The 27041-nt window shown below is 43.3% G+C and overlaps 1 protein-coding gene across 2 annotated transcripts; it reads right to left on the reverse strand.

The window, feature by feature from the left end:
- Window positions 1–5173: 5173 nt before the first annotated feature.
- On the reverse strand, window positions 5174–24463 carry colgalt2b (collagen beta(1-O)galactosyltransferase 2b). 2 transcript variants are annotated; one of them, XM_029499583.1, is made up of 13 exons: window positions 24228–24355; window positions 22664–22754; window positions 12814–12924; window positions 12596–12713; window positions 12269–12403; window positions 11979–12183; window positions 10979–11098; window positions 10595–10668; window positions 10223–10329; window positions 9677–9809; window positions 9129–9256; window positions 8813–9019; window positions 5174–6448 (listed from the first exon to the last, which is right to left on the reverse strand). In XM_029499583.1, the coding sequence occupies exons 3-13, from the start codon at window positions 12885–12887 to the stop codon at window positions 6175–6177; spliced, it is 1575 nt and encodes a 524-aa protein (XP_029355443.1). In that variant the 5' UTR covers window positions 12888–12924; window positions 22664–22754; window positions 24228–24355; the 3' UTR covers window positions 5174–6174. The 2 variants fall into 2 exon arrangements, with proteins under 2 accessions (XP_029355443.1, XP_029355442.1); XM_029499582.1 differs by lacking the exon at window positions 22664–22754 and having other exon boundaries at window positions 24228–24463.
- Between the last annotated feature and the right edge of the window lie 2578 nt (window positions 24464–27041).

Raw genomic sequence — 27041 nt, forward strand, 5'->3', positions numbered from 1 at the left:
AATTTTTTTAATCTATCAGCTATTTATTCAATTATCTATAGTAGTTTAGGGGAAGAAGGGATGATGCTGCTTTTTAAGGTCTTACGAAAGTCAAATAAATGAAATATCCTGAAACGAGCCCCCCACCCCCCGAGCTGTGACTCAGACCTTCACTGTGACTCAGCATGACCAAATTCTTTCAAATCCTCAACACGTAAGAATGCAATGAGGCTCCACCTAAAGTATGTTTATATTTAGCGCTGACCCATGGTCAGATATCATGGATTAAAAAAAAAACATCAGACATTAAAATGCCTGCCTAATCAGAGCTGATAAATGAAGCTGCTCTGAAGTGTCTGAAGAGGGAACCATTTGACCATGACCCTCAGCGCCTGTGACTGCTGGGAATGAATGAGAGCGTGATAGACAGGAAGAGTGAGTAAATACGCGGCCTCGTCTGGATGGACTTCCACTGAACTGACCTCGGCTATCGGTCTTTCTTTCCCCCCTTCCTCTTCCCCTTCCTCTCTCTGTTGTTGAGCACTGAAATCACTTCAGACGCAGCTCCAACACATTTGCCAAAGGAGTTTTCACGGCGATAAAGACTGAGGGATGTGCATCAAGTTTTTTCATAAATATGTTTTTATCAGCGCCGTGTGTTTTAACCGTCAGTGAAACTTGGTCTCCTTTTTCCTCAACATGTCTTGCTTTCCTCCATCTGAGGATGCTGACACAGTCAAGTGTGGCCAGCTCGAGTTTACACAGCTGGGGAGGCAAAGCTCTCTAAAACTCTGACAACACACAGACGCACACTGTACACACTTCAGATCCCCACAGCTCGGGTCAGTACAAACACTCTCTTGCTCTCATTTTCTCCCTCACGCTATCCTAAACACTGGCACACAAAAGGAGACATCTCTGCTGAACACAATAGAAAATCATGGACAGCAAAGGCAGGAATATTAAATGAGCAAATATTTTCTATATAAGAGAAAGCTGCTGTGGTGGAAGAGGAATTCAAAGTTCAAAATTACAACCAAGCGCCGACAAATTCATTGCATGAAAGTAACATTTCGATGTTTTAACTGGTTGACTTGACTTAATAAAGAGGTTGTGTGATTCATTTAAAAAAAGGAATAGTTCATTCAGAAACAGCCAAAGTCTACAAAGTGCAATATGTCCAAGTGGAAACGTGGAGATGGAAATAGTTAAGTGAAAGGAAGAGCATGTTAAAATCATATTCAGGTACAATAAATCAGTAAATGCACTTAACTGGTTTCAACCACTGGAGACATAAAACAACAACCAGAAAATGACTGACATTTGTTAATGGCACAATATGTCAGCTGGAACTTTCACGACTACACACTGCTCTCTGCTGGTAAACGGAGGAATCAAACACAAACCTGACAGCCACATTTAGTCAAATTCATTTTCATTCAAACATCAAGTTTAAACACGAATCGTGTCAGAAATCAACGGGGACATAATCTTAATCTGAATATTGTCCTGTTTCCATCAGTTGGGAATTGTGGCTGCAAGGGCTTTTTTTGTCACACACACACACACACAGTGTGCTCTTATTGACACTGAACAGTTACTCATTATCAGCGTGGGGAGAGGAACAGACAGGAACAACAGGCACTTTCTCTGGATCGTTGATGGCGAGACAAAAGAAAAACCACAAGGAGATGAGGAGGAAGAGGCACTGAGTGTTTCAACAACAATGATACCATTTTCCATTTCCTTCACTTTTTTTTGGTTGTTTTCTTAGTCTTTTCAGAAGCACACAGTCTGTGTGTGTGTGTGTGTGCGTGCATATAAATGTGCGTACGTGTTAATGTTAGTCACTTTCTTTTCAGCTCAGCAGAGCGTCATTGACTCATTTCATCCCCTTATGCAACAATATCACTTTTTTACATCAAAAGCTCCAAGTATTGCATTCCCTGCCAGTAATACTGCCAAATCCCGCTGATGACTAAGAATTATCTGTTTGGCATTTGCATGTTCTATCTCTGCACACTGTGTAAACTAACAGGATTAAGTGAAAATGTAAATGATAAAACATCTGAAGTGTTCCAATAAATAAGATCTCATCTCTTTTCCCTGCATGCTCTTCACAGCAGTTGTGAACCACTATAAGCACACGCTCTACCACAGGGGCTCCATACCTGAGACTCCATAATACTCCTAATACCGGGATTTTTACACATCTCACTAAAAGACATAAAAAGGCAGAACAGCATGAATTGAAAAACAGGCCATTTATCACGATTATGTAAAAGCAGCTGAGAGTAATTGAAGAAGAAGAAAACAGTGAAGTATGTAGCAAACGTCAGTAAAGGCTGAGACAAACAGATGTGTTTTCAGAAGGGTTGGCTGATTTACGGTGTCTGACCTCAAACCGGAGAGTTTAAGAGTCTGCAATCTCTAAAAGCCAACGTTTGGTCACAAACCTTCAGAGAGCCTTCAGATCTCATATCCAGCACGTACATCGGGAACTCCAGTCATCAAAGAGTGAATCATTTTACCCCTCCAGGCCTCTGAGATGTAACCACACACATCAGGTCGATAATCAACCTTTTGTTTTGCTTGTAATAGCCCACATAGTTCCATTATCCAGCAGTTACAGTGAGAAGTACAGGAGTACAGGAGTGAGAAGTGGACACTGTTTGCTTTTCAGGGCTCACGGCTGCAGGCCATTGATCTGACAGCATGGTGGAATCTGAAGGCCTGTGCACATTGTCCTCATCTTTTACATCTACCAGGCTCCAGGAGTTTACTAGAGTTATATTGCAAAGCTCTGAAGTGTCATTTTATGCCGGAGCTTGATAATTATGGAAAATACTCATAATTTGGTTTGAGGTCACCAATTTAGTAAATCTGTAGTGTATACATGTTGAGGCTCCTACTGTTACAACCTGCAGCTTTGTTTTTTGTTTTTTTTTGCATCGATACTCTAATTTAAAATCAGGTGTAATCTGTGTCAGATTCAATAAAACATAATCTTTAAGAAACGTCACATATTTGACCAAATGTTAATGTTCGCAGAAGGTCAGAGAAAAGGTTCCTGGTTATCTCAGCCAGCTCTGATCTGTCAGACGCTCCTGGAACATTCCCATTACTGAAGGTGGTTTGCTGGGCCGGTTTGTTTATTAACTTCTTTTTACTCTCATTAAGTCATAAAGTAATGAACAAGTGCGTCGGAGCTGGATTCACCACTTTTTAGTGTCTCCTGAAAACATTTCTGTTTTTACCATGGGAGTAGCTGATGTTATACAAGGCTGGGGTCAGTCCATACAGCCTCCATGTTGTCCAGTTGGACTTCAGTCTGTCTACTCGGTGCTGTTTTCAGAGTGTTAAATCAGTGCTTCATCATTAAATCCAAAGAAAAATCCAGGTCAAGAGAAAACCCGACTCAGTGAACATCCAGTCCACATTTTCACTGCTACCAGCAGCTTACACACACACACACACACACACACGGTGCTGCTGATGCTTGAAGAAGCAGACTCACAAACACCAGGTAGATGAATCAAGGGTCAAGCTTAAATGCTGCTTTTCCAAAGTTTTCATGTGATTGACCACACAGTCATAAAAAGGTTCTGTCAAAGAAGGGGACAGTAAGTCATCACTGGTACCGGTCATCTCAAGATAACTATGTTATTATTAAAGATGGCTCTGAATTAGACATCAAATCAAAACCGTAATTCCAAAACGTACCCATCGTTCTCACACTACAGTCTGAACGGCAAAACACCTGCCAAATATAAAAGAAACGATGACATAACAGGTGGACTGATTGAATGAATGAATGATTTCATTCGGTTTGTAGTGCAACTGAAAAGGAAGAATAATAATAATAAGAAGAGGATGTGTGATTCCTAAATTCGGACTTTGCCTGTGAGCAGATTCATCCACTGAAAGCCACTTTGTCTCAGTTCTGTCACATCCAACCAACACATGACACAGAACTAGGCCACGATTTCCCGTCCTGTCAGAGGGTGTATTTATAATGAATTGCGTGCAGTGTTGGAGTGTGAAAATGGGATTTTATCATATCTTCCACCAATAACTTTCACCATTACAACCCTTTATTAATCAATGTATTAATGTGTGTGAGAAAGAAAACTAACCTCAGTTTGCACTTTTCATCTCATCTCTGTTTCATTATTAATTCCATTAATTAATTAAATCATTAAATCATTAATTTAATCATCATATATTAAATTAATATATATTAAAAGGTTATATGAAATGTGTTATCTGACAGACCTCAGAGCAGGAAAAAGGACTTCTGTCCTTCCCACACAGGACCAACAGATGGCAGCGTGGTCTCTCTCTTTTAGCATTGCAGTGATGAAAATGGACAATATTTTTAATTAAAGCATCTTGTTACTTCTTCAGAAAAGGCTGAAAAATGACTGTCAGCCAGAGCTGAAATGGGATTTGCATCTCATCTAACAAAATGAAAGGAAAAAAAAAAACACCTTGTGGCAAAAGAATAAGTGGGAAACTTTTGCCTCACATCACAATCAACTGCAGGATATTAAAATTTAAACAGGTTTACTTAGTTCCCAATAATCATTTTCACCTTTGCTCCTTCAGCTCCCATTTCATCATCTCACATTTGTGCTCTGCCACGACTCTTTGCACCCCGACTCCCACCCCCTGCTCACCCCTTCCCTCTCCCCAGCAGATCCCACCACTAACAGGATCCATAAAACAGTTTGCAGAGCTTCACTCGGAGCCAACACACCTTCCGACTGTCCTCTAACATGATCGTTGCTCAGACCTTTATTGGAAGGTTGTAGCTCCTTTCATGTTTTATTTGATTTAACGCCACAAAGCTTGTTTTCAGGGGCTTCAAGGATGGAAAATTCTTGGTCTTCAACGCTTGGAAATATCGGAGGGTCATGGGAACAGTTGCAGGAAATTTATGCTTGCTATTGAACCGGTTAAACAATAATATACATCACTTAATGATGGCTGTATTTTAGACCCCAGAGAGAACAAAGAGAAGTTCTTATTGTTGATTTGCTGTCGTGGTTTTAAATCTGGCCTTGGCTTTTTTCATTTGCTTCTGTCTCCAGACTTTCTCCGATGCCAACAATACAGTAATAATCCCAATTACTGCAAGAACATAGTCAACATCTGTGTCGGTTTAATGCTGTACAGTGAATCGAAACACAGAAATAGAGAAGTTGTTTTATTAAATCAGTCCAGCACCATAACTGAGCAAAGAACAGCCTGTTTTGATGACTTGAACATTTCAGTAATTACTTTTTTCCAGAGTATTTAACAAATAAATTCAGAAAGCGGGGGTCTGAGGTGGATGGAACTGCAAATCACACACCCTGCAGACAACGTGTGAAGTATTACTGCTGAACTGCTGCTCTGAAATGCTTACTAGCAGGTCCAGCCTGCTGTGCAAGTGAGATATCTGCCACAACAGAACACTGGGACCAAAAGACATCCATTAGCGCCCTGCTGTTCGGAAAGAAAGGGCTGTACTCTCAGTGTGTGTGTGGGCATGCATGTCTGACATTATTCATGTACATTGGTCACCTTCCACTCACACGTTAAGCTCTTCAAATGTATGTACGCACGCTGGCACAGACACACACAGATTTATATGCTCGTACTCCGGAGCTGTTTTCAGACAGTGATGAGATTCTTTTATTCCTCGGCTGTCCATTGAAAAAAAAAACAAACAAACAAACAAAAAAAAAAAAAACCCAAAGCACCCCACATCTGTTCTTTTTAAATAACAATAATCTCTTTTAAACAATAGAAAAATTGATTTTTTTTTTGTCATTGTTTCATGTCCTGCAGAGGACGTTAGCTGTCGTCCATGTGTTGCTTAAGTTTTCTCAGGCCGTAACAATCCCCACATGCCTGGAAGAGGCACATGGGGAATAAATAAAGCGTTTGTCGCAGGCTGGCTGGCCCCCGTCCTAAATCCTGCTCTTCTTCCTCAGTTCCCTCTCATCACGCAGCAGGTTAGATTGACATGTCAGTTCTTCTTTTATCCATTTGGATACCAGTGTGAGTGTGTGTCTGTGTTTGTGTAAATGCATGTACAGTATGTCAGATCGAAGTTCAAGTGTCTTTTCAAGTGTGTGTACACGTGACATTCACTGTGTGTACAGTACACGGTGTATTTGTCAATGCCAGTCTTCTCTGGTCTCCGTATCAGAGCTCGTCACGGGATGCTCGAGCTGCAGGAGGCGGCGAGTCGCCAGTGACGCTGTTCTGAGCCACGGGCCGGATGCGACCCTGCTGGGCCGTCTTGCGGGCGTGCTGCCGGTCCCAGTCCGTGGCCACGGCTTCGTCGTCCCAGATGGTGGAGGTCTCGGTGTCACTGATGTAGCCCGGTTCCCCCGTGTAGTGGGTGGGGTAGATCAGCAGCGGCTCCACAGAGAAAGCCTTCAGGTCCCGCGGCTCGAAGTGAGACATATACTCAGTGCTGCATGGGATGAGGGAGGGACAGTGAAGCAGGGAGAGCTTCAGTTGCACTGAAGATGGACATTTCAATGTGTGAAATAAATCTGACCAAGTAAATACAATGAAATGGAACAGGATGCTTCATGGCTCTCGGCCAATGGTGACAAAAAGGAAGAAAAAGGAACTTGCTGCAGTCAACATGACTATTTTTGTATTTTGCTTTAACCTGAGTCATCATATTCTATGTTCCTAAACTATGTACCAAAAATTTATATCTGCGCAGCAGATTTGCAGGATGTGAAATCAGGAAGCAGCTTTTTCCACTGCAGCAACACATCATTCAGACACTGAATGACGAACAGCTATATATGTTGTAACCAGAGGTGGAGGTGAAGTATTAAGTCTTTGGATGCACTAAACCTGGCATTAGTTTGGTTGAGACCAATTGATAATAATAATAATAATAATTTCAGTCAAATTTGAGTATGTGATGTTTGTCTCTGTCACAAAACCCTTCATCAGTCACTCAAAAAAAATATGGTACAATTTGGAAGTTCAAAAGTAGAACTGCATCTCTCAAAGAAAACATAGTGTCACATACTAAACACACAAAAGTACATCAAAACCAGTGATGTGCGACAGAGACGATAAAAAAATTTCATCCCATTCGATCCACATCACGTCCTCCTGCATTTATGTACCGAGACTTCACATTGCTGTACGTTGAAATCAGCAGTGAACTGTTCATCAGCCTGTGGCTGGTCCGGAGGGAGCAACGAAGGCCGTTGGGATGTGACACGTCAGCCCGGCAGAGCCACACTCATACAGACAGAGGTCACCACAGAGGTCAGCTCCCCGCCTGTTTAACGCCTGTCAGCACTCCACAGGGACAGTGAAACCTTACACCTTTATTAGTACTCAGAGTAGGTGACCTCCTCCACCGCGCACACACACACACACACACACACACAACCAAAATGAAAGGAGCATTTCCTGCCCCCGAAAAACAAATCTTACACACATTTCCATATCTATGGTTGAAACACCCTTTACGCATTTTTCTGCCACTTCTTTTCTGTCCTTAATCCCCATTTCTCTTACGTTTAGAAAAAATCAGCTTCTCTCACTGTTGAATACACACACTGTGTGTTTACCTAGTAATCTATACACTGCACAGTGGACCCACATCTCCAAGTATTTATACAGTAACACACACACACATACACTTGCCCAGTGTCCATCTCCACCCTGCCCCCATGCTCGGGCCTCTATCAATGGGAATCCTGTCCCCCTTCTCCAACCAGCAGGAAGAGCCGTGCTGGCCCACATTCCTCAAAGAGAGAGGCGGAAGGGGGAGGAGAGGTGGGTGACAGAGGGAGTAGGTGTGCAAAAAAGAAAAGTGGAGGCCTGTGTGGAGAGAAAGGAAATGTAAATATTCGAATAAAGAGAAAAGAGGAGAGCAAGGAAACGAATGGAGGGCTGTGCTTGAGGATGAAAATGGGGAAAGGGGGAGAGGAGGTAAAGGTGGAGGGGACTGAGGCACGGCAGGAATCCCAGAGGAGAAACGAAACAGAAAAGCAGGCATTGTGTGTCCATGCAAAGCATCGTACCCACTGAACCCCCAAGAACAATCCATGCCCTGTGTGTTGGAGCAGAAGACGAAGAAGAAGGAGACGGGAGGTGGTGCAGCGCAGAAAACTAAAGAAAGAGGGGCATAATCAGGGGGAAGGCCAGAGGGAACAAGGACAAAAGTAGAAGCATATAGGGAGCATAAGTAGGACTTGAACGAGACAGGGGTTGTGGTTTACCATCAGAACACAAACTAGAAAACTACATACTGTGTCACAGTCTGAAAAGTCACAAAGGAGACATGAGCGCATGTTTGTGTCTATGTATAGATAATTACTATACAGCCAGTCGCTTGGTGCTTCTGCACTGGTGTGCTGCCCGAGAGCCTGTTTCTGTGCACATGAGCCATGCATGCTTACATTTGTCTGTGTATTTTATATTTAGTTTTTATTCCTTTGCTTTCTCCTATTTATTCTGAATGTGGCTCACCTGGTGCAGTCTTACGTAAGAGTGATGCACCTGCAGTCATCTATTTGTGCTCCTTGGCCAATATTTGCCTGTCTGTTCATACTGCTGTCTGAAGGGGCCTTTGTGTCCGAGTGCATGTGACACAGTGATACTCATTTCTGTAGCTTTTTGGTTTTTCATGCTTTGGTATCACATTTGTTTGGCTTTTATTTTTTATTTCATTCTGTATATGTTAGAAGTCGAAGGCGTTTCTATTTTTTTTGGAGCTGTAAAAACCAAATCTCTGCTGGGATGGAGTATTCTGATTCTGATCATACAGCAATGAAACTAAACTGAAGTTTCGACTGACTTGGGGTGTTTGTTGAACATGACAGGCAGGAACTCGTCGACAGGCAGCATCTTTGTGAATGGCTGTGCGGCCAACAGCTTCCTGGCTCCTTGCTGCGACAGCGCGTAGCCGAGTGTCCAGTAGGAGTAGTCGGCCTCTACCAGGTTGTTGACACCTTCCACTGACTGCTCCGGCTGCTGCACCTGCATACGCTTACGGCCCACATAGCTGGAGAAGAGACAGAAGGAGTGAGTGAGTGAGAGTCAGACAAGTTGATTTGATTTGCTGATGGTACACGTGTGTGTGTGTGTGTGTGTAGCTGGGTGGAGGCAAATACATGAGGTCCCAGTTCAGCTGGGTTCTGCTGATGTCATCCATTATGGCCTGCAGCCGCCGCTTAAACCTCGGCTCAAACCTCACGTCGTCCTCCAAAATAAGAATCTTCTGGAGGCTCCGCTCGATCACCTGATGATTAGAAAAGGAAGAACAAGCAAGCATTCACTTTCACCTCATAGGTTAACAGCTATGGTTTATTTTGTTCCTGTCTTTTCCCAGTCACAGGACCTCAGGACGTCTTATCTCTTATTACATAATGATCCCATCTTACCTAATGATAACATTACGTACAAAATATATTACTTATGTTGTTTCTCCTTTTTTCTAACTACACACCATTTCTCTGCTTGGCACTTCATATCTAATTATCGGCTGATCATGGAGTTGCAGTCACAATATAAACATCTGTATGTAGTTGGGTTGAATGCGCTCAGTGTCTCTATCCAGTTTGAGTCAGCTCCAGAACAGCGGCAGTGAAGCTGCAAGGGATTCAGCGTCGCCACTCTTCCTCCCGGTCTCATACAGTACAACAGGCATCACTTCGCTCACCTGTGTCCATATAGAGTGATGACTAAGGAAGCAGCCGATCTCCCCTCTGGTCAGGACCCGACCAGAGTACGGATCCTTGTAGCCCGGCATCATCTCAATCCCCAACGCCTGCAGCTGGGAGGTATTCAGAGCCCTAAGAGAGAGTCACAAATTGTAGTAACGAGTAGAAGGTGGGATTTCATGTATGGACCCATTCCCCATGTTCCAGTGGAAGTTAAACCTGGCAGGCTGCAGCAATATCTATGTGTAATTAGTAATATAACTCTACATCTAGCGAGACAAAATAGGATTTGAAGAAGGCTTAGGATGCTGTTATCGGTGGATTAAAGTGAACACTAAGGAGGGAAAGTCAAATATTTTGCTGCAAACACCAGGTGTCTGTTCAGGCAGGATGCTTGGATTTAGAGGTCAGAATACCTGCAATAAAGAGACACAAGGCTAAGCATCGTCTCAGCTGATTGTGCGATTTTTTTCTAAATTAAATCCACCCTCAAATCTCCTCTTTGAGCACATATGCTGTCATGTGGTCATGTGTTTGTGACCTACTTGCCGTCCACTGCATTCGTCAGCGTTGGCTGCAGACCCAGCGAGGTCATTGTTTTCAACATCCTGGTTCTTCTGTCCAATCGGCGCTTCAGGTTGATCAAGAAAATCTGAGCGTTCAGGCACAGAAAATGATTTCTTTGAATGCACTTTTGGTAGCAGCTGACAACAAAATGCAAAGAAATGCAGGCGAGAAAAAGCAAAAGTCGAGAGGAAAGGACTTCGCAAAATAACTTAGAGACTCAAGAAGAGGAAGCAAACTGGGTGAAAAACAGGAAGTGGGAGTTGCTTATAAAGAGTAAATAGAGACAATCAGGCTCTATTTACTCAGGAGCTCCTGTTGCTCCAGGCAGAGCCAGCAAACTCAAAACTCACCTCATCAAAGCCCATCGTGTCCTGCAGTGACGGCGACAAGTACAGGTGCCCAGAGGGCTCAATGTCATGGTCAACTGGTGGAGGAGGAGGAAGGTTAACAACAAAAACAGGATTAGAGTATTACTGATTGTTGTGGTTTATTTCATTTGCTTTATTTACAACCTGAGCAGAGTAAAGAGCAGCGATGGAGGCTAAAGGGGAAAGGAAAATGAGAGGGAAGGAGCGGTTGGATAAACAAAGAGAAGGCGGCGACAGTAGAAGCTAAAAGGCCTGACAGGATGCAATCAAGGAGGTTGTGGAGGTCAAGAGGGAAAGGAAATAAACATGTGAGGTGAAGTAATCAACGAGTGACAGTAAAATGACAACAGCTGTGTGTGTACTCACTCAAAGCCTCTGTAATGGTGTGAATGAAGTTCTCACTTTCATCCTCCACACTTTGCTGGGCCTTGAGAGGGACGGGGAGGAAACCGTAGTGTTCTCTGTTGCACACATACATCTGTACACCTGGAAACACACACACACACACACACACAATTATGTCAACACAACCCTAATTTAAACATTTCAAATAATCATTCAATGAAGCCAATTCTGGGGACTCATACCTCGCAAAACCAACATGCATCTCACAGCCAGAGTGTTACTGTTCAGGAACAAGTGTTGGAAGCAAGCAGAAGTGCTCTGCTGGTGTAGCTTTTCAAGGTACAGTTTGAAGAAAATAGCCATCATCACCAACGTTATTGGAATTGAATATTTTAATCAAGAATTTTTTACATTTCCATTTGGATTTCCCAATTGCTTCCACAAGCTATTGATCAACCAACCCAAAAAAGGCTGCACTGTGTGGTGTGTTGAACTGAAAATAAATTAAACCTTTGCAACATTTATAAGATCATAAGTTATCTATTTTCACCGTTTAAATGCAGTGCAGAAAAGTGCAGAAAGTGCTTTGTGCGATATAAGAAACTGTGCTTATTCTCTCTGCATTCACATTTTTGTCAGCGTTTGTGCAAATGCTTGTATGAGTTAACGGTTTACAAGGTTGGGAGACACATGCTGAACACACTTGCTGTCTTTGGTGCTGATTTTATAATTTTATGGTGCAGTTTGTTCCCAGAGGACAATTACTCACACAAAAATCTAATAATACTGACATGGACCCATTTAGCTCTGCCCGCACTCATCTGCTATAATCCCATCACGTGCTTGAAACAAACAACAAAGTTAAACTGCAGCACAAATAAGCTTTTTCAAAACCACTTCACAATCAACTACTAATGAATTAATTATGCGTCTCCTTGTGTCAACGTGAAGCTGTTGTGAGACATTAACATCGCTGCTACAAAGCTGTTTGTTTGTTGTGAAGGGAACATTTGGAACTGACCTGCTTGCCGTGCTGAGAAAGCAAACACCATGATGTCGTCGAACGCCCAGCTGTAATCTGGGTGAGGGGGGTAGAAGGCCAGGTCCCTGCTGGACTCACGACGCAGGTCTAGAAGGAAGGTGCTGTGCACCATGGGAACAGGGAAGCAGCCGAGTCGCTTCCACTCCCTGATGGGCTGGTAGTCTGGGGTTCGCTTGTAGTAACCCTGACAGAGAGGCGGGAGACGCGGCTGAGGTCATAAATCTAGCTGACCCGTGCACAGATGGGTGAAGTTAATGTTTGAACTCTACCTGGGGGGTGATGCCACACCAGAAGTTGGAGTAGAGGGAGCGAGACTCCAACATGGGAGCAACCAGGGTCAAGTTTTCAGCCATCATCAGCTTCAGCACGCGAGGGTTCGTCAGCAGGTTGTCGCTGTCTACAAACTAAAGAGGGGAGCGGCTCGGGTCACTCGTCATGTAGGTCAGGTTGTTACGCTGTAAACTTTAATTTTTCCGTTTATTATTATCCTCACTGCTGCTTTGAGCCATCCCTCAAACAGCAGAGCCTCTTCTGCCGACTTTCTGTGACACATTATTGCATAATCAGACTTCATTATGAGCGTATCGATGCCTTACCAGTATGTAGTCAGCCCATCGCTCCCTGGCAGCCTTCAGCGCCGCCTGTCTCAGCTTCATCAAATGGTTGAACCGGGAGGGGGGCCAGTGCTTTGGACCCCACTCATCTGTGTACGACCTGCCGACAAAAGAGCATTTGATTTTTATTGAGCTTCACCATCATGTCAGAAAACACTAAATATGAGCGTAAACCAAGCTAAAAGAAGTCTGGCTCTCACCTCGGCTCCTCCATGGGCCGCCACTCCACGTAATGGTAGACATGCTGGGCGCTCTTCAGCCATTCTCTCAACATAGCAGTGGTGTTGTCCACATTATGGTCTGTTGCCGCCCTGAAACACGAACACAGACAACACAGGATGCCTTTCAAATGAAGCCCGCTATTGAGCGATCTTCCTGCATGGAACAGTCACGGCTCCTCTCCTTTAAACGAGCACACTGTGGATCCAGTTCACACTGAAACAGCTGTCTTTAAGCCGACTGTTTCCAGGTATGAGTGAGGCAGAATCAAACATTAATGTATAAAGATGGAGGCTGCGCCTACCCCGAGAAAACAGCTAGGTGGAATTCAAAGAGCATGTTATAGAAGAGGACGCTCCGGTTTCCTGCAGATTTATCTAATCATTGTCTCGTGTTACAACATGCCGCCTCTGACTGCATAATTAAGAAAAACACTGCCCCAGTGCAGGCAGACATTACGCCAAAACACCGCAGTTAAAAAGAGAATAAATAAAAAATTAGACAGGTAAGCTGCATTCGCACTAATCCTCCTCGAGAAGAAGGCTTTGACTATTGCAAAAGCCAAAGCAGCTGGATTAGGACGTCAATCAAACGATTACGCTGATGCACAAACATTTCAAAGAAGCCAAACAACCTCAGACTGCAGGTGAATATTGAATAACAACACGTAAGTAAATTCAGAGCAAAATATTACCATTATTACTGACAGCACTCCAGCTCACACAGACACAGACTCACACATGTAAGCAAATGATGTCAGTGTAAAATTTAGCAGTCACAGCCGCTTGTTTTTCACTCTTGCGGTTTGCACTCTGCATCGTTGTTTCTTCACAGAGATTTCCACTTCAGCTCTCGGAGCTGACTCAGAGAAGACACTGTGGCTACTGTGTGTGTGTGTGTGTGTGTGTGTGTGTGTGTGTGTGTTTGTGCATGTGCATATATATAAATTTGTGCGAGGGAAATGAAAACTGTAAACAAGCTGCAGTTCGCCATCGCTTACATTTTGGGGCATCAGAAAAAGAAATATCACCTGTCTCTGCCTTGCTCTGCGTTGAAATGATCATTTAGGGAGGACAGGTCAACAGAATGTGAGGCCCGTATTTGAATCTGTGCATACAAATACACACACACGCGCTCATATGCTTAATGAGATGGAGTTTTCCACTGCTCGCTGTAATATTCCTTGCTGTACTCTCTCCAAAATCACACCCAATTTTAGACTGGCTGGAGAGAGATAGAAAACACACACACCCATACACACACACACACTTCTGCCCCGTGGCTTCGTGTTTTCAGAAAAATCCACTGACATAGAAGATAACAGAGTTGACACTCTTCATGTTCTTAGCACAAATGCCAAAGCAGGCTCACCTGTTATACAGGTAAACAGATGCTTATGCTATCGCGTAGATAAACAGTCTGGTATCACACAGAAAGATCAGTCAGAGAGAGACGGAGCTCTCTGAGGTTTGAAATTTCAATTATTTTCAGCCAGACAGATAAACTCCTCATCCAGCTAAAGCTGACGCTGGAAGGGAGACAGTGGTCAATCATTTTAATTGTGTGTGTGTGTGCAGATGTGTTTCAAAGCATATACACGTTCATCTTTAGGTGCGTGTGGATTTATGTGCGACACAAGTGCTGGTTTTAAAATCTGAAATGAAGGCGTTGTGTGTGTGCACACGTGTGCATTAGTACATAACTGGCCGCTGGGACAATAAAGGGAGAAGCTACCGTTGATGACTGGCTGCTGTTGTGTTTTTTTATCATAGACCAGAAACACTAAAACACCTGACTCGCTAGTAATGAGTAGATCTGCACCCACTTTTACATGCTTCTGCAACCACTAAACTGCACAACGCTCAGGGAGATAAATGTGTTGCTACACGCCATGTCTCAACTACAGACTAAGCTCCAGGCAGGGATTTATGATGACAGGACTCCTGGAAAGTAAAGAACATTTTACATTATAGAAAATGTAGGAAAATACACAACATACAGGTATATGAAACAAGAAGCGCGAGTGTAGAGGAGAGGAAATGTCTTTACTTCACTTTATTTTACTGCTAAGAATAAACTGAAAATGTCAAACATCGTCATTGATCAGGAATTATTTTTTGTGTTTTGTTTTCGTGACTCTGTTTTTACGCACGATGCAAATAAAACTTTGATGACTCACAAAATGTGAAGAAATATAAGATCTTAAATGTACTCTCTCTTCTTTGCGGCAGCAGTCCAGGTATTCAGCTGGCAAAGGTCAAAGGTTGCCTACAAAATACGTCTGCACGTCTTAGGAAAGGTAGAGGAAGAAATGTGCGAACAATTACTTCAATAAATCAGCAGCTTTTACCAATAAAGGATTCGTTTTGTAGCCCTTGCAAGGTTATGAAGCTGTTATGGTTAAAAAAAAATTAGTCTGGAATATGCAAGCTACGGAAAGGATCTATTGACAACGATGTATACCTTCTGTCGCACTGAAGCTGCTTACTGGCTCTTGTTTTTCACAGGCACATCCTTCAAACATGCCCCTCCCATTGCCCAGTCTCTCAGAGCGCCCAGAACTCTGAGTACACTGTGATTTTCCATTACCAACATTACATCTCAACACGCCTTATGATTTCTGGAAATGTGAAACTTTGCAATGTATACGGCACGGAAACAAAGCCCTGAATGCTTGATCAGGAAAAGCACACACACAAGAAAAAGGTCTGGGGTGAAGTCATTATCCCCTATAATGCCTTCTTAATGCTCTCCTTCATTTCTCTTATTGATTTCATTTATTTCAGACACGTTAGTTCTTCTCCATGCTCCCTCTCCACAATTTCCTCTACCTTCAGGCAAGGCTGTTCAGCCATTGCAGCTGAACTGCACTGCACTGTGATCTCACTGGCAAGTCAAAGGGCCTTTGCAGTTCCTCTAAAATGCTTCAACTGTGCCTCCTGAAACTGCAGGATTATGAAGATTTGAAAAAGGGGGTGCACACATAAATACGCAGCATACAATCATTTTATCTGGGTTCTTGGACTTAGATCTCCCTCCTCATCCCGAAGAACCTCTGCATCTGTCTTTCTTGCCTATCTCTGTGTTTCCTCATTCCTGTTTTGAAGTGTACAGTGAGCTGCAGCCTCATTATTCAGCTGCCTGTAGCTCGAGGGTTATTTTTCATCTCCCCCTCTCCATCTTTTCGGACAGCATCTGGACAACACATGCCTCACCTACATGTCTCACCACTCCCTCTCTCCATCCATCCTGTTGTAGATGTCCATTTCTTTAGAGACGTGTTGTATAATCTGAGCACACAAGGAAATCGATCCTTTCATGCACTTGCAGCGTATGCATTAACCCTTCTTGACGCAACTGCATCTCCATCACCTCATCTCACTTCGCCACTCTCTGCCTCTCTCCCTGCTTCCCACCTGGTTGGGTTATTCACTCCAGAAAAGTGTGCCAGATAATAGTGAGTGTGTCATGATGGTGATCAACTGAAGGATGACATCTGGTCCTAAACACAGAGGCATGTGTCTTAGACCAGCCCTTTTAGGTAAACACAGGTCTGAGCTGCACCAGCCGGCCAGTGTCAGCTAACTGTTGATTCAATAAACGATCTAATATCACTAAAAATAATGACCGGCTGCTGCATGTAATTAAGAACCAAGAATGCCTCTTTCAGACCTGAACATAGTTGCCTTTAAAACATAATAACTGTGCTTGTGTGTTGCTTGTAGCATCGTCTGTAGGCTGACGTGGCTGCAGGCCTCTTGTTCGCCCAGCCCAAAGGAGAAAGAAGAAGGGGTAGATGGCCAGAAGGATGGAGGGGAGAAGGGAACAGGAGGGGTAGGAGGGAGGGAGTGCACGATGGAGAGGGCGGGAGGAGGAACTGGTGCAAGAGGGCCGCCTGACTGAAATTCCTCATGACTCTCAGGGTCAACAAAAGTAGCCAGCCTCAGTGGGCTTACACTGAAGTGTAATCAGCAAAGATATTCATCGCGGTTAAATATTAAAGAAAGCCAGCGTTGTCTGCTGGGAGACAGGATAAGAACCACCTCTGTTGTGCAGTATAACCATTCACCACCCTAAATCTACATAATGACTTTTTGTTCAATATTTGCAGTGGAGGTAATTTAATGTTGCACTTCAAAACTGTCCTGTGTGAGTACACACACATTGGTCTGGGCTGAAACAAAAATAACAGCTGTGCAGATCAGGAACACAGTAATTTGGATGTATTGTGAGAAATAGCCAATAATTCTTAGACCTATGTTTTAAAAGTTCAGTTTTATAAAGGTTCATTTACTCTGTTTGCAGTTTCCAGTGTGACTACGTTAACAGATTCAGACAATTCTTGTTTAAAATTGAGTACAAGTTTTTTTGGTGGCAGATGATTTTTTTTTTTTTTTTAACCACAGCTGACCACTGGGGCAAATAGTTATTTATGAGCCAGATACTGGGGTGATGATTTAGCTTTTAATATTTCCAATATATTCTTTCCCTGAAATTAGGAACCATTTTTGGCAAACTCTCTGAATTCAAGCCTTTATAGGAGCTTGCTGCTGCCTCTCTTATTTTTGTAGCTGGGTATATAATAGCTTTTAATGATCTGGCAATTCTTCCAAAGTACTTGGGGTTTGGTTTTTTTTTGTTGTTGTTTTGTTTGTGTGTTTGTTTTTTGCTTTGTTTTGTTTCTTTTTAATGGCCAGTTAATTTAAACAATGCTTGTTAGTATTCATTCGCGCAAAATGAATATTCAAAGCAGGTTCAGTTCAGAATCAGAGCAATTCATGTGAAACGCATTCTGTTTGTAAAAGAGGACAAGAAACTTTGAGAAACAGATGGAATAAGTGATGGAGGAACAGAAGGATGTTGGAAAAGAGGTGAAATGAGCAACAGGGAGGGAGGGAGAGGGAGCGTGGTAGTTAGTCAGTGAGCGATGACACAAACACACACAGATGGACAGACAGATGGACGGTGCTAAAATTACATTTCCTGTATGAGAACATGAGCACAAGTCTTTCTAATGAATCCGCGACTGTTTGTGAAAACATTTCTCAAAAACACATTACCTGACTGACGACCAGCGAATCTGTTTATTTCTATCCTCCCTCGCTGCACTTTAACTAATCTCAGTCCACATCCAGGCTCATACCAAAATGCCACTACGTCTCAGTGTTTGCCAGGTCTATCAGTGATCTTCTGCCAAACTCTGACAGTACTTCTGGACGTGTGTTGGAACACATGGAGTATCTAAGCAAGAATTCACAGCATGGGGCTAAATCCAGGACCATTTCCACCCCAGGGGGAAAGAGTGCGATCTTGAAAACAGCTCAGGGATTGGAAAAATGTATTTTCCTTTTTTACTGCCATTGAAACTTCTGTTGGATCAAGAAAAGTTTCCCACTGGATGAGTGGCAGGCTCAACGTCATCAGCTGTATCCGTTCAAATTTGCAGAGAATTTCTTGGTTGGTTGCGGGTCTGGCAGAGACTACGCACTGAAATACTTTCTTTTTGGAAGATGGACTTTGGGCCACATATTAACTTTTATTACCTCATCATTAAATGTGAAATTTCTGAATTTCCAAACACAACCTGCAACTACTGGAGCATTATGATACGAAAAAAGACACAAGTCAATGTGTCACTAACAGCAGGCCGCGTGTCCGGCTTCATTATTTAGTCCTGTTAATTATATATAACACGATGCTGAACTCTTTTTTTAATAACTAGGCCTGAACTAATATAAAGAGTCTCAAAGCAAAGCAAAATGGAGAAAGTGTTGAGAGATGAGCTAATACATTATTCGTTTAGTGAAAAAAATGCAGGATTGTATCCTTATATATCCTTTAACCTTTTTTGTGTACTGTTTCATTATTTACGTCACAAGAAACAGATTTAGCCAGTCACGTTGTCAGTGCCGCACACTGGTGACAATTTATTGCCTTTACTGACGAAAGCAATGTGTCCTAAATGTCAAGAAGATGTGGCGTAGAGGGAAATTCATCCAGATGTCTTTGCATGAGCTGCAGCAGATTAACAATGTGCCGCCAGATGTTCTCTAGCTGATTCATGTAAAGACTGACATGGTCTGTTGATGAGGATGTGAGCAGCTCAGTTGTGATGTTGCAGACACTTCATGGGAACATCAGCCTGCAAAACAAACTTTGTTCTCCCAAATCAAGATGCAATCGTCTTATCGCGTGTTCTGTTTGTCAAATGCCTGAGCAGATGTACAAACGTCTTTGTAGTTACCCCAATATGATGACTCCTCAGGTGATACTGATTGGGTGGTCAGAAACACACATGGAATTACTGACTCACTTTGGAGGTAATTGGGAAAATGAATGGAAATCAGGGCCTGGGCCAGAGGAGCAGAGAAGGAACGCACCACAGGAGCATTTGCAATAGAATTTAAATGCACACATATCCATCCAACACACAAAGGCATGGACGAGAAGAGACTCATGCCTTCTAATTCCCTCTAACCTTTTAGTGTACAGTGTCAGCACTGTGAGCTAACTCCGATCGAAACACACCAAAAACATATGCTGATAATCATTCACAAATGCCCATCGAGCCTGCCCCAGATAGCCCGCAGAGGCCGACCCATTCAGATAATTTATTCCGTATATTTGGACAGACTGCTCTTCTGAATTGGCCCAGCTCTGAGTGTTGGAAAAGCAAGAATTATTTAAACTTCACTGGTGTGCTTCCATGGAGGAATGGGCCCCGAGGTAACACGAATGGCACACGGAAACAATCTCAAAACTGATCAACTTTTCAGTCGGTTCGATTTTACCAATTTGCTAATATTTTTAATGAAAGAGAAAGAAAATAAAGAATATTGAAAGTTGAGAGCCTGCTCGCCCAAATCAAGCACTTTTGACTGTATCCACGAGGTCCTGGAGGAGCTGAATAATGTCAATTTGAAGACTAATCTGAACTCTCAGTCGATCTGGGGGCGGTTCAGCTCATCGTGTTTCTGGGAGTTTGAAGTGAATCTGGTCCATTTGGCCGACTGCCACGTGTTAGGCAGACACCCCCCGTCAAAAGAGGCCAATGTGACTCCTGAGGGAACACATTTACGAGATGTTTTTTATGTGTCACATTAAGCAGAATGGGGATATGTGAAGTCTTAAGTAAGAAAATTAAGTGAATGACGTGATGTGTAATGTCTACTTTCTAACTGATAAAATTTTTTGGACCACAAGTCACGCTTCTTTTTTTTTTTTTTTTTTGCATATCTACCCGTACTGTGCCACAGCAGTGATTTGGTGATTTTTTTTTCCTTCTTCTTCTATTCAGTGCTGCTAATACCAGCGTGAACATTGTCCAATGCTTTTTTTTTTTTTTGGGGGGGTCGCATGTTAAGGTGTTTCTTTAGAGCACAGAGCTATCCTCACTGAAAACAGAGTTTCCAAGTGTAAATTTGGCACACCTCTCCACTACAGTCAGCAAAATCATACCATTAAAAAAAACCTCAAGTCCATTCAAGTCCAATTGGCTGTGGTCCATTTACTGCAATGAAAATGTGCGCACGTGTCAAAATAACTTAACCTCTGTTTATGTCATGTCATATTACATGAAGCAAATCATTTCTACCTAATGCTTAAGGGGAGCTGGATACGGTCAGGGGTGTCTAACAATAACCTTCCCCCTAACATGATGCAGCAGATACGACACAATTATATAAAACTTCCCTCCGTGTTTGACTGAAGTGACCTTTACAGCACATCTGTCAGGAAGTGTTCAACACGTATGTGCAATGAGAAAAATGAGACCATAAAACCAGCCAAAGATCTGAGTCTGTTGTCCCGCAAACTGAAGTGACAAGTCATAAATATAAGCTATGTGGTTACATGATGAATGAGTGAATAAACAACGTGACATTATGAGACTGAGACAGTGAGCCCTCTGGGGAAGGCTGATGATGTCAGCGCGCTGACATCCTCTTCAGGGTTCAGTCTGTCGCTGACAAGTCTACAAATCATCGCGCCCTCAGCCCAGCACCTGGGAAAGCACTTCACTGCATGAGCACAGCCAGCAGGCAATATAGCAGCCGGTAGTCAGCAGCGTAAAGTGCAAAACAATAACAGCAGGCCGAGCCTCAGAGGTTTTTCTGCATCGTGCCTCAGATATCAAGACAAACACATATTTCAGTACTTATGAGAATCCTCTTTTTTTTCTTCTTCTTCTTCTTCTTTTGAGGCGGCTTCCTGGCAACAGAAATGAGCAGACTCCTGAGGGCGCAATGCAAAACTCTGCAGTTAACTGAATTTTGGACTTAACCTTTCAATCCTGAAGTGTCCACCTCACCTTTCTCATTTTCTCCACTCTTATCTCGCCTTTATGCTTTTTCTTTTTCTTTTTTTTTTTAAAGTAAGATATGGTTTGACATTTTGGACAGAGCTTCACTCTCCTCCCAGCCCCAAATACAAAGAAGACAGTCTAAACCAGTTGCCTGGCAACCTCTCGGTGACGACGAGACTCCAGACACATTTAACAAACTGGAATAAAACTCAGAAATAGCAGACACGGAAACAACAAATTAAAACCTAAGCTGACCAGGACCTAAACCAAACCCCACTTGTTTCACATTGCCGTATTTTTTTTCTTGTCACACTAAACAAGACTGCTCCTCTACTAGTCATTTTATCAGACCCTTCAAACAGCAAGATGAAGCGTCCTTCGGTCAGATAGACGGAGATGGAGATTCAACGAGATAAAGGAAAAGAGAAAAGCAGACATGGTCAGGCTACTGTAGGAATGCAGATTAACTGCTAAATGCCTTCTGGGTAATTTTCCCAGCATTGTTGAACCCCCCCCCCCCCCCGTCCTTTCTAATTCCCTGCATTCTTTCATTTCTTAACAGCAGCATGAGAGCCGTCGTCACCGTCGTGCCACTTCTCCGTCAGACCTGCACTCACTTGCATGGGGAAAACTTCTAAGATTTTACTGACCATCGACAAACAGGGCAGATGAGCATGACCTGGTCGGTCGGAACATCTCCTGAACAGGCTCAAACTGGAAACATTGGACATCTTCTGACCTGCCAAAGCCTGTCTAGATTTGGAAAGCATGGAGGATGTCGACTTGTTAAGAGGTTTAAACACTCTTGAAGACTGTCATTGTCTCACTCATAGGCCAACACCTGTTTGCATGTAGATTCTTACCAAAAGAATGCAGCAATTTTCACAGCGTGCGAGACCATCCAGATCCCAGATGGCTATGCAATTACAAATTAACTGAAAGAAGCCTACAAAACTCAATTTGAAATAGGTACCATGATGCAAATTCAAGCTTGATGCAAGAAACAATGGGATGAATAGGTTTTTCTAACTACAGAATGTTATGTCATCAGATGTCCATCTCGGTTTTACCAAACGTTTCGCTTTGGCTGCCTGTTTCACATATACAGATGCTGAACAAACACACATTAGCAGAGCGCAAAACAATTTGAAAACCTCAACATGTCCTTCGCTCTGGCACGGAGGATAATAGAGGGGTGAAAGAGAAGCACAATAAAGAGAGGATCACCCATGTTATTATCTGTGATCATTTACAGCCTTCTTCTCTACTCCTCTTTTCTCTGTCGTCGCTGGACTGCACATTTTGAATCCAGTAGACACACAGATGATGAAGAGGAAAAATCATTTTCTGTTGCATTCAAGCCTGAAACTCCAGAGACGAGTTAACGTGAGTAACATGATGTCCCTAAACACAGCTGAACAGTCGAATACTGTCGGCTTACTTCACATTAGTCAGCTCATTATCTGTGCATATGGGACATGGGTTGCAATAAAGTGGAGCGTCTTGGCTATTTAAATGTGTATCATTACGTAATTGTAAAGTTGTCTTTGGCTTGATCTCAGCTGGAGACACTCGAATACGTCACTCCCTTCTCTGCCGCTCCAAACTCCTTACCGCTCTCTACAGGCAAATAAAGACAAAAATGCAATGAAATAATCTTTCAGTAGCCATAATGTTGAAATGATTTAATATGTTCTACGTCAACGGTAACCAAGGATTCCTCTGTCCCACCTCTCTTCATATCTTACATGATCTGAGGATCTTTAAACGCAGCCTTTATTTTTTAAATTGCATTATTCTCACGTTACGAGAAGTCTACTTAGTGCTTTATATTGCGATGCAACAAAACTGCCTTTATTGGGCAGTTATGGCTCAGAGGTTGAGCAGTAATGACAACACAGAGCTGCTGGAGTTTAATGGGAGAAACTACTTGACCACAACAAGCCAATGTGTGTGGTGGAAATGCTACTCTGGCTGGTGAAATAATGTGAAGGGCATCAAAGTCTTTCCTTTGTTGGAGAAAGTTGGACTGAGTGTCCAAATTCTCTTATGATAACATTTTAGTGTTCCCAAAAACAGATTTATGTGACACATGAAACTGATCTGACTCAAACATACACAACTTTTTTTTCTGGCTGCACTAAGAGGCTCCACGCACCGCCGATGGGGCCTCTGTTAGCTAACCACTTACAGCCATGTCAGCTCAGCCACACTGGCACTTTGCTGCAGCGAATCAGGCCTCCCCTCCGCGTATGTGTGTGTTTTGGTGAGGGTCTCTGGATTAGAAGCAGACAGTCCCCTCCACAAACAAACCCACGACTGTCATCAGAGGACGGGTGGGGGGTAAAACAGAGAGAATGGAAGGAAGGTGGGCACTGGGCTGTTATGTGACTGTTGTGTCCTCCACACAGACTCAGATTCTGTGGGATTTTCTATCTGATCCATCATCCTGCATACTGAGCATGTAGACCAAACACACACACATTTTACACATGATTTCACAGGACACACACACACACACACAGCCCTGCTGTCAGACCAACTCAGTGTCTCCTTTCATCTGGGATCTTGTTTACAGGCTGACTTTACAGTGTCCTGGTCTGCCTACCAGACCAAACACACCTTCAGGACCCTACCTGGGTAGAGGCCCCCTGTCTTGGCTGCTACCTGCCAGCCCTGCTGTTTTAAAGGCCCGTTTCCGCAGGTTTGTGCTGAATCAGATGGAAGGAGCACTGATTAATGGTTAAGTCCAACACTCACAGCAGCTCCTTTCATCTTTACGCGCAGTGTGCAGTTTTGAATGCCGACAAACACTCGAGGTAAGAGCGTCGTAAAACCTCAGCAACAGGTCTGAGAGGCCAACACTGACGGTCTGTTGTTATAATTAACCCGGACACACGCTGGGTTTCATTACAGCACGCTTCACTGCAGACTGTGTGCTCTGGAAAGTGTGGAGAACTGCGGATGAGCTGCAGCCAAATGACAAAGTGACAGGTTTCTGTAAATGTGTGAGGAACGGAGTGGGCTGCTGTGTAATGCCGTCCGACAGCTCTAACGCATTATTGGAAAAACAAACGAAGCCGCGTCTCTCACCAGATTGCAATGCGCTCCTTCGGGTAGTCCAGCCTGTCGATGCAGCCCAGGTAGTACGGCAGGCTGTGCGCCGCGTTACGAGCCACGATGGCGATCATAACCTTCGGCCTCAGGAGGGAGGACTCGGGCTTGACCTGCTCCTGCACCGGCGTCACCAGGTCGGACGCGCAGCCGGGCACCAGAGCGGCCAGCAGCGGCCACAGCAGAGCGACACCCGCGACCCCGACCGCCACCATTCCGCCGTCACTCTCCCGGACCTGGACCCGGAGACTGGCTGGGGAGGAGTGAGTGAATGAGCCGGGAGGGAGGGAGAGCAGTGGATGAGGGCTTCCTACCTCTTTTACCCCTCCTACAGCCCTGCTGGTAGTGAGTCTGTCTGTGCAGCAGCAGCTCGCTGCATCTCCTCCTCCAAACGACAGAATCAAAAATCAAAGGATCTGTCAGGTCTTTGTGTTTATTAGTAGTGAAATGTGAGAAGTGAGACATACCATGTTCCATGTGAGACTTCTGGTTGGTCCTTCCTGCTCTCTGATGAGAGGCCAACAATGAGGCTGCATGAGGCCTTTTCATTATAATGACAATTAGTAAAGAACACACAGCATTAAGGATGCTGTGTGTTTCCATTAACACTTCAAGGACATAACTTGTTGGCATTTGGTGCCATATAAATAAAAAGCAATTGACTTAAGGCTGTGCTGGATCAAAATGTATAACCTGCACACTGAGAAAGCTGATGATTCTGAACTTTTCTCAAAAAAATTGGAGATCGTGGATTCTTTAACGAGTGAAGTAAATTTTCATACTTATTCAACTAAACCATTCTAAACTTAAAGCTCAGTGTCAGAATATTAAATACGGACATGTGAAAAACTGCAGTTTTGAAGATGTCTTTTCTCATGCAGTAAATATTGCAAATAATAACTTTGTAGCCCCAGAGCACAACAATGAAGCATGAAAATTTAAATAAGAGAAGCTCCTTCTGTGCAGAGAAAAAATAATAACAAAAAGGAAATCTTTCAATTATCAACATAAAAATGAGTTTCAAAACTACAAGCCAGCAGAGGGATAAAACATGGCACCAAAACAAAACATCTTAGTAGTGCATGACGGAACAAAATGTGCCAAACACACATTTAACCAGTTAGTAACAAAACACAAATAACTCTGTGGCTTTCAAAATTTCCATATAAAACCAGGAAGCTGCTGCAGCAAAGTTGAATTGCTAGCTATAAGTCTATAGGTCACAGTGTACAAATACACACCCCAGTGCCAGCAGTTGGCGTCCATGCCTGGTACATACTATCATAATATTATACAGTATGCTCTTATGTGATTACAGTAACCCTTCAGTAACCTATTCTTGTAATTATAGTTCACACACAGACTCAGACAGACGGGAAAAGCTGGCCTGCTTATGTCCCTGTCTCGACTCAGCTCTGTTTATTCAAGGACTTTTTCTGCCACCTGGTAATGTTTTCCTTTATTGTTGAGATCATTAAAGCACTCCTCCGTGTTTTTGGTGGATGCCCCCAGTCACAGTGGATGGGAGACAGGAGAGAGCAATAATCCCTTAGCTCCCTCTAGTGATTTCCCTAAGTCGGTTAAAATGGATAATGAAAAAAACCAAAACAAAAAAAAACAATGAGAGAAGCCACCACAAAATCATAGTCTTCCAATATATACGTAAACTTGCTCAGACCTATCCTACCATAAAGCTGAAAAGTTCAGCAAACCTGCTTGGGAGAGAGTTTGCTGAGCTGCAATCTGACCTCTAGTCCTGCAAAGGTCAGAGGTCAGGGTCATCAGCAATCCACAGCTGACTCGGGGGTCTTTCCTGCACTTTCTTTAAATGCGATTTTAAAAAAACTGCCTTGCCCTGTTGGCTCAGTGTCAGGCATCAGCACCCGCTCGGCCTGCAAGACACCATTCAAATGTGCTCTCTTTTCCAGCATGGCAAAACATCTGCTTTGTAATTTTGGTTGCGTCGTTGACATGCAGCCATTTGTCTCTCTGTAACTGAACCGTGGGCGGCAGATAGAGCAGAACTCTATCGTTTTGTTTTTTTTTTTTCCTTTTCAGTTGTGTTTTGGATCCAAGTTTGTTTAAAGAGCTGCCAAACTTTGGGCTTGTTAAACTGTGGCTGTACAGAAAGTGTAACTAAAATGGCAATGCCTTCTCTCCTCTGGCTTCAAATAGCAGGGTAAATCCTTCATAAGCAGGGTCAATAAATAGAAAAGTATGTCATACAGAAAATTCCAAGATAAATATGCACCATATGCCGTGTTATTTCTTGATGGGAGGTTGTGGCACTTGCTCACAAGGCTGATTTTAAATAAGACTCAGTAGTCCTTTTTTCTTTTTACTATATGAAAACTATACTATATGAGCACAAAGGCACTGCTGAGATATTATGGCTACAGCACATATAATTGTAATTTTAAACATCAGTCTCTGCACGGCTCAGTGGACTGAATGATTTCAAGAAAGCAACAGGGCCAAACACCGGAATTTAAAGGGACGGATTTATGTGTGTGTGTCAGGATGATAGTACCTGATCAAACAGAGAGCGAGGGCATGGAGGAAGCATCAACCAGCAGATGGCGCTCTTGTTTTATCCTTAAAGACCCCCCCCCCCCCTCCTCCTCCACTCACTCACACTTACATGCACACAGGGTTTTGTCTAGAGTCAGCTCCAGACAAGTGTGAGGAGAAAACCATCCATCCTACTCAGGTGATTGAGATGGCCTTGCACATGTCACCGGACGACCCCTGTTTCTGCTGAACAGTCTCCTCAGCAGCACTAGGCTCAAATCA

The sequence above is a fragment of the Echeneis naucrates genome, chromosome 4 (assembly GCF_900963305.1).
Source record: "Echeneis naucrates chromosome 4, fEcheNa1.1, whole genome shotgun sequence".
NCBI lineage: Eukaryota > Metazoa > Chordata > Actinopteri > Carangiformes > Echeneidae > Echeneis > Echeneis naucrates.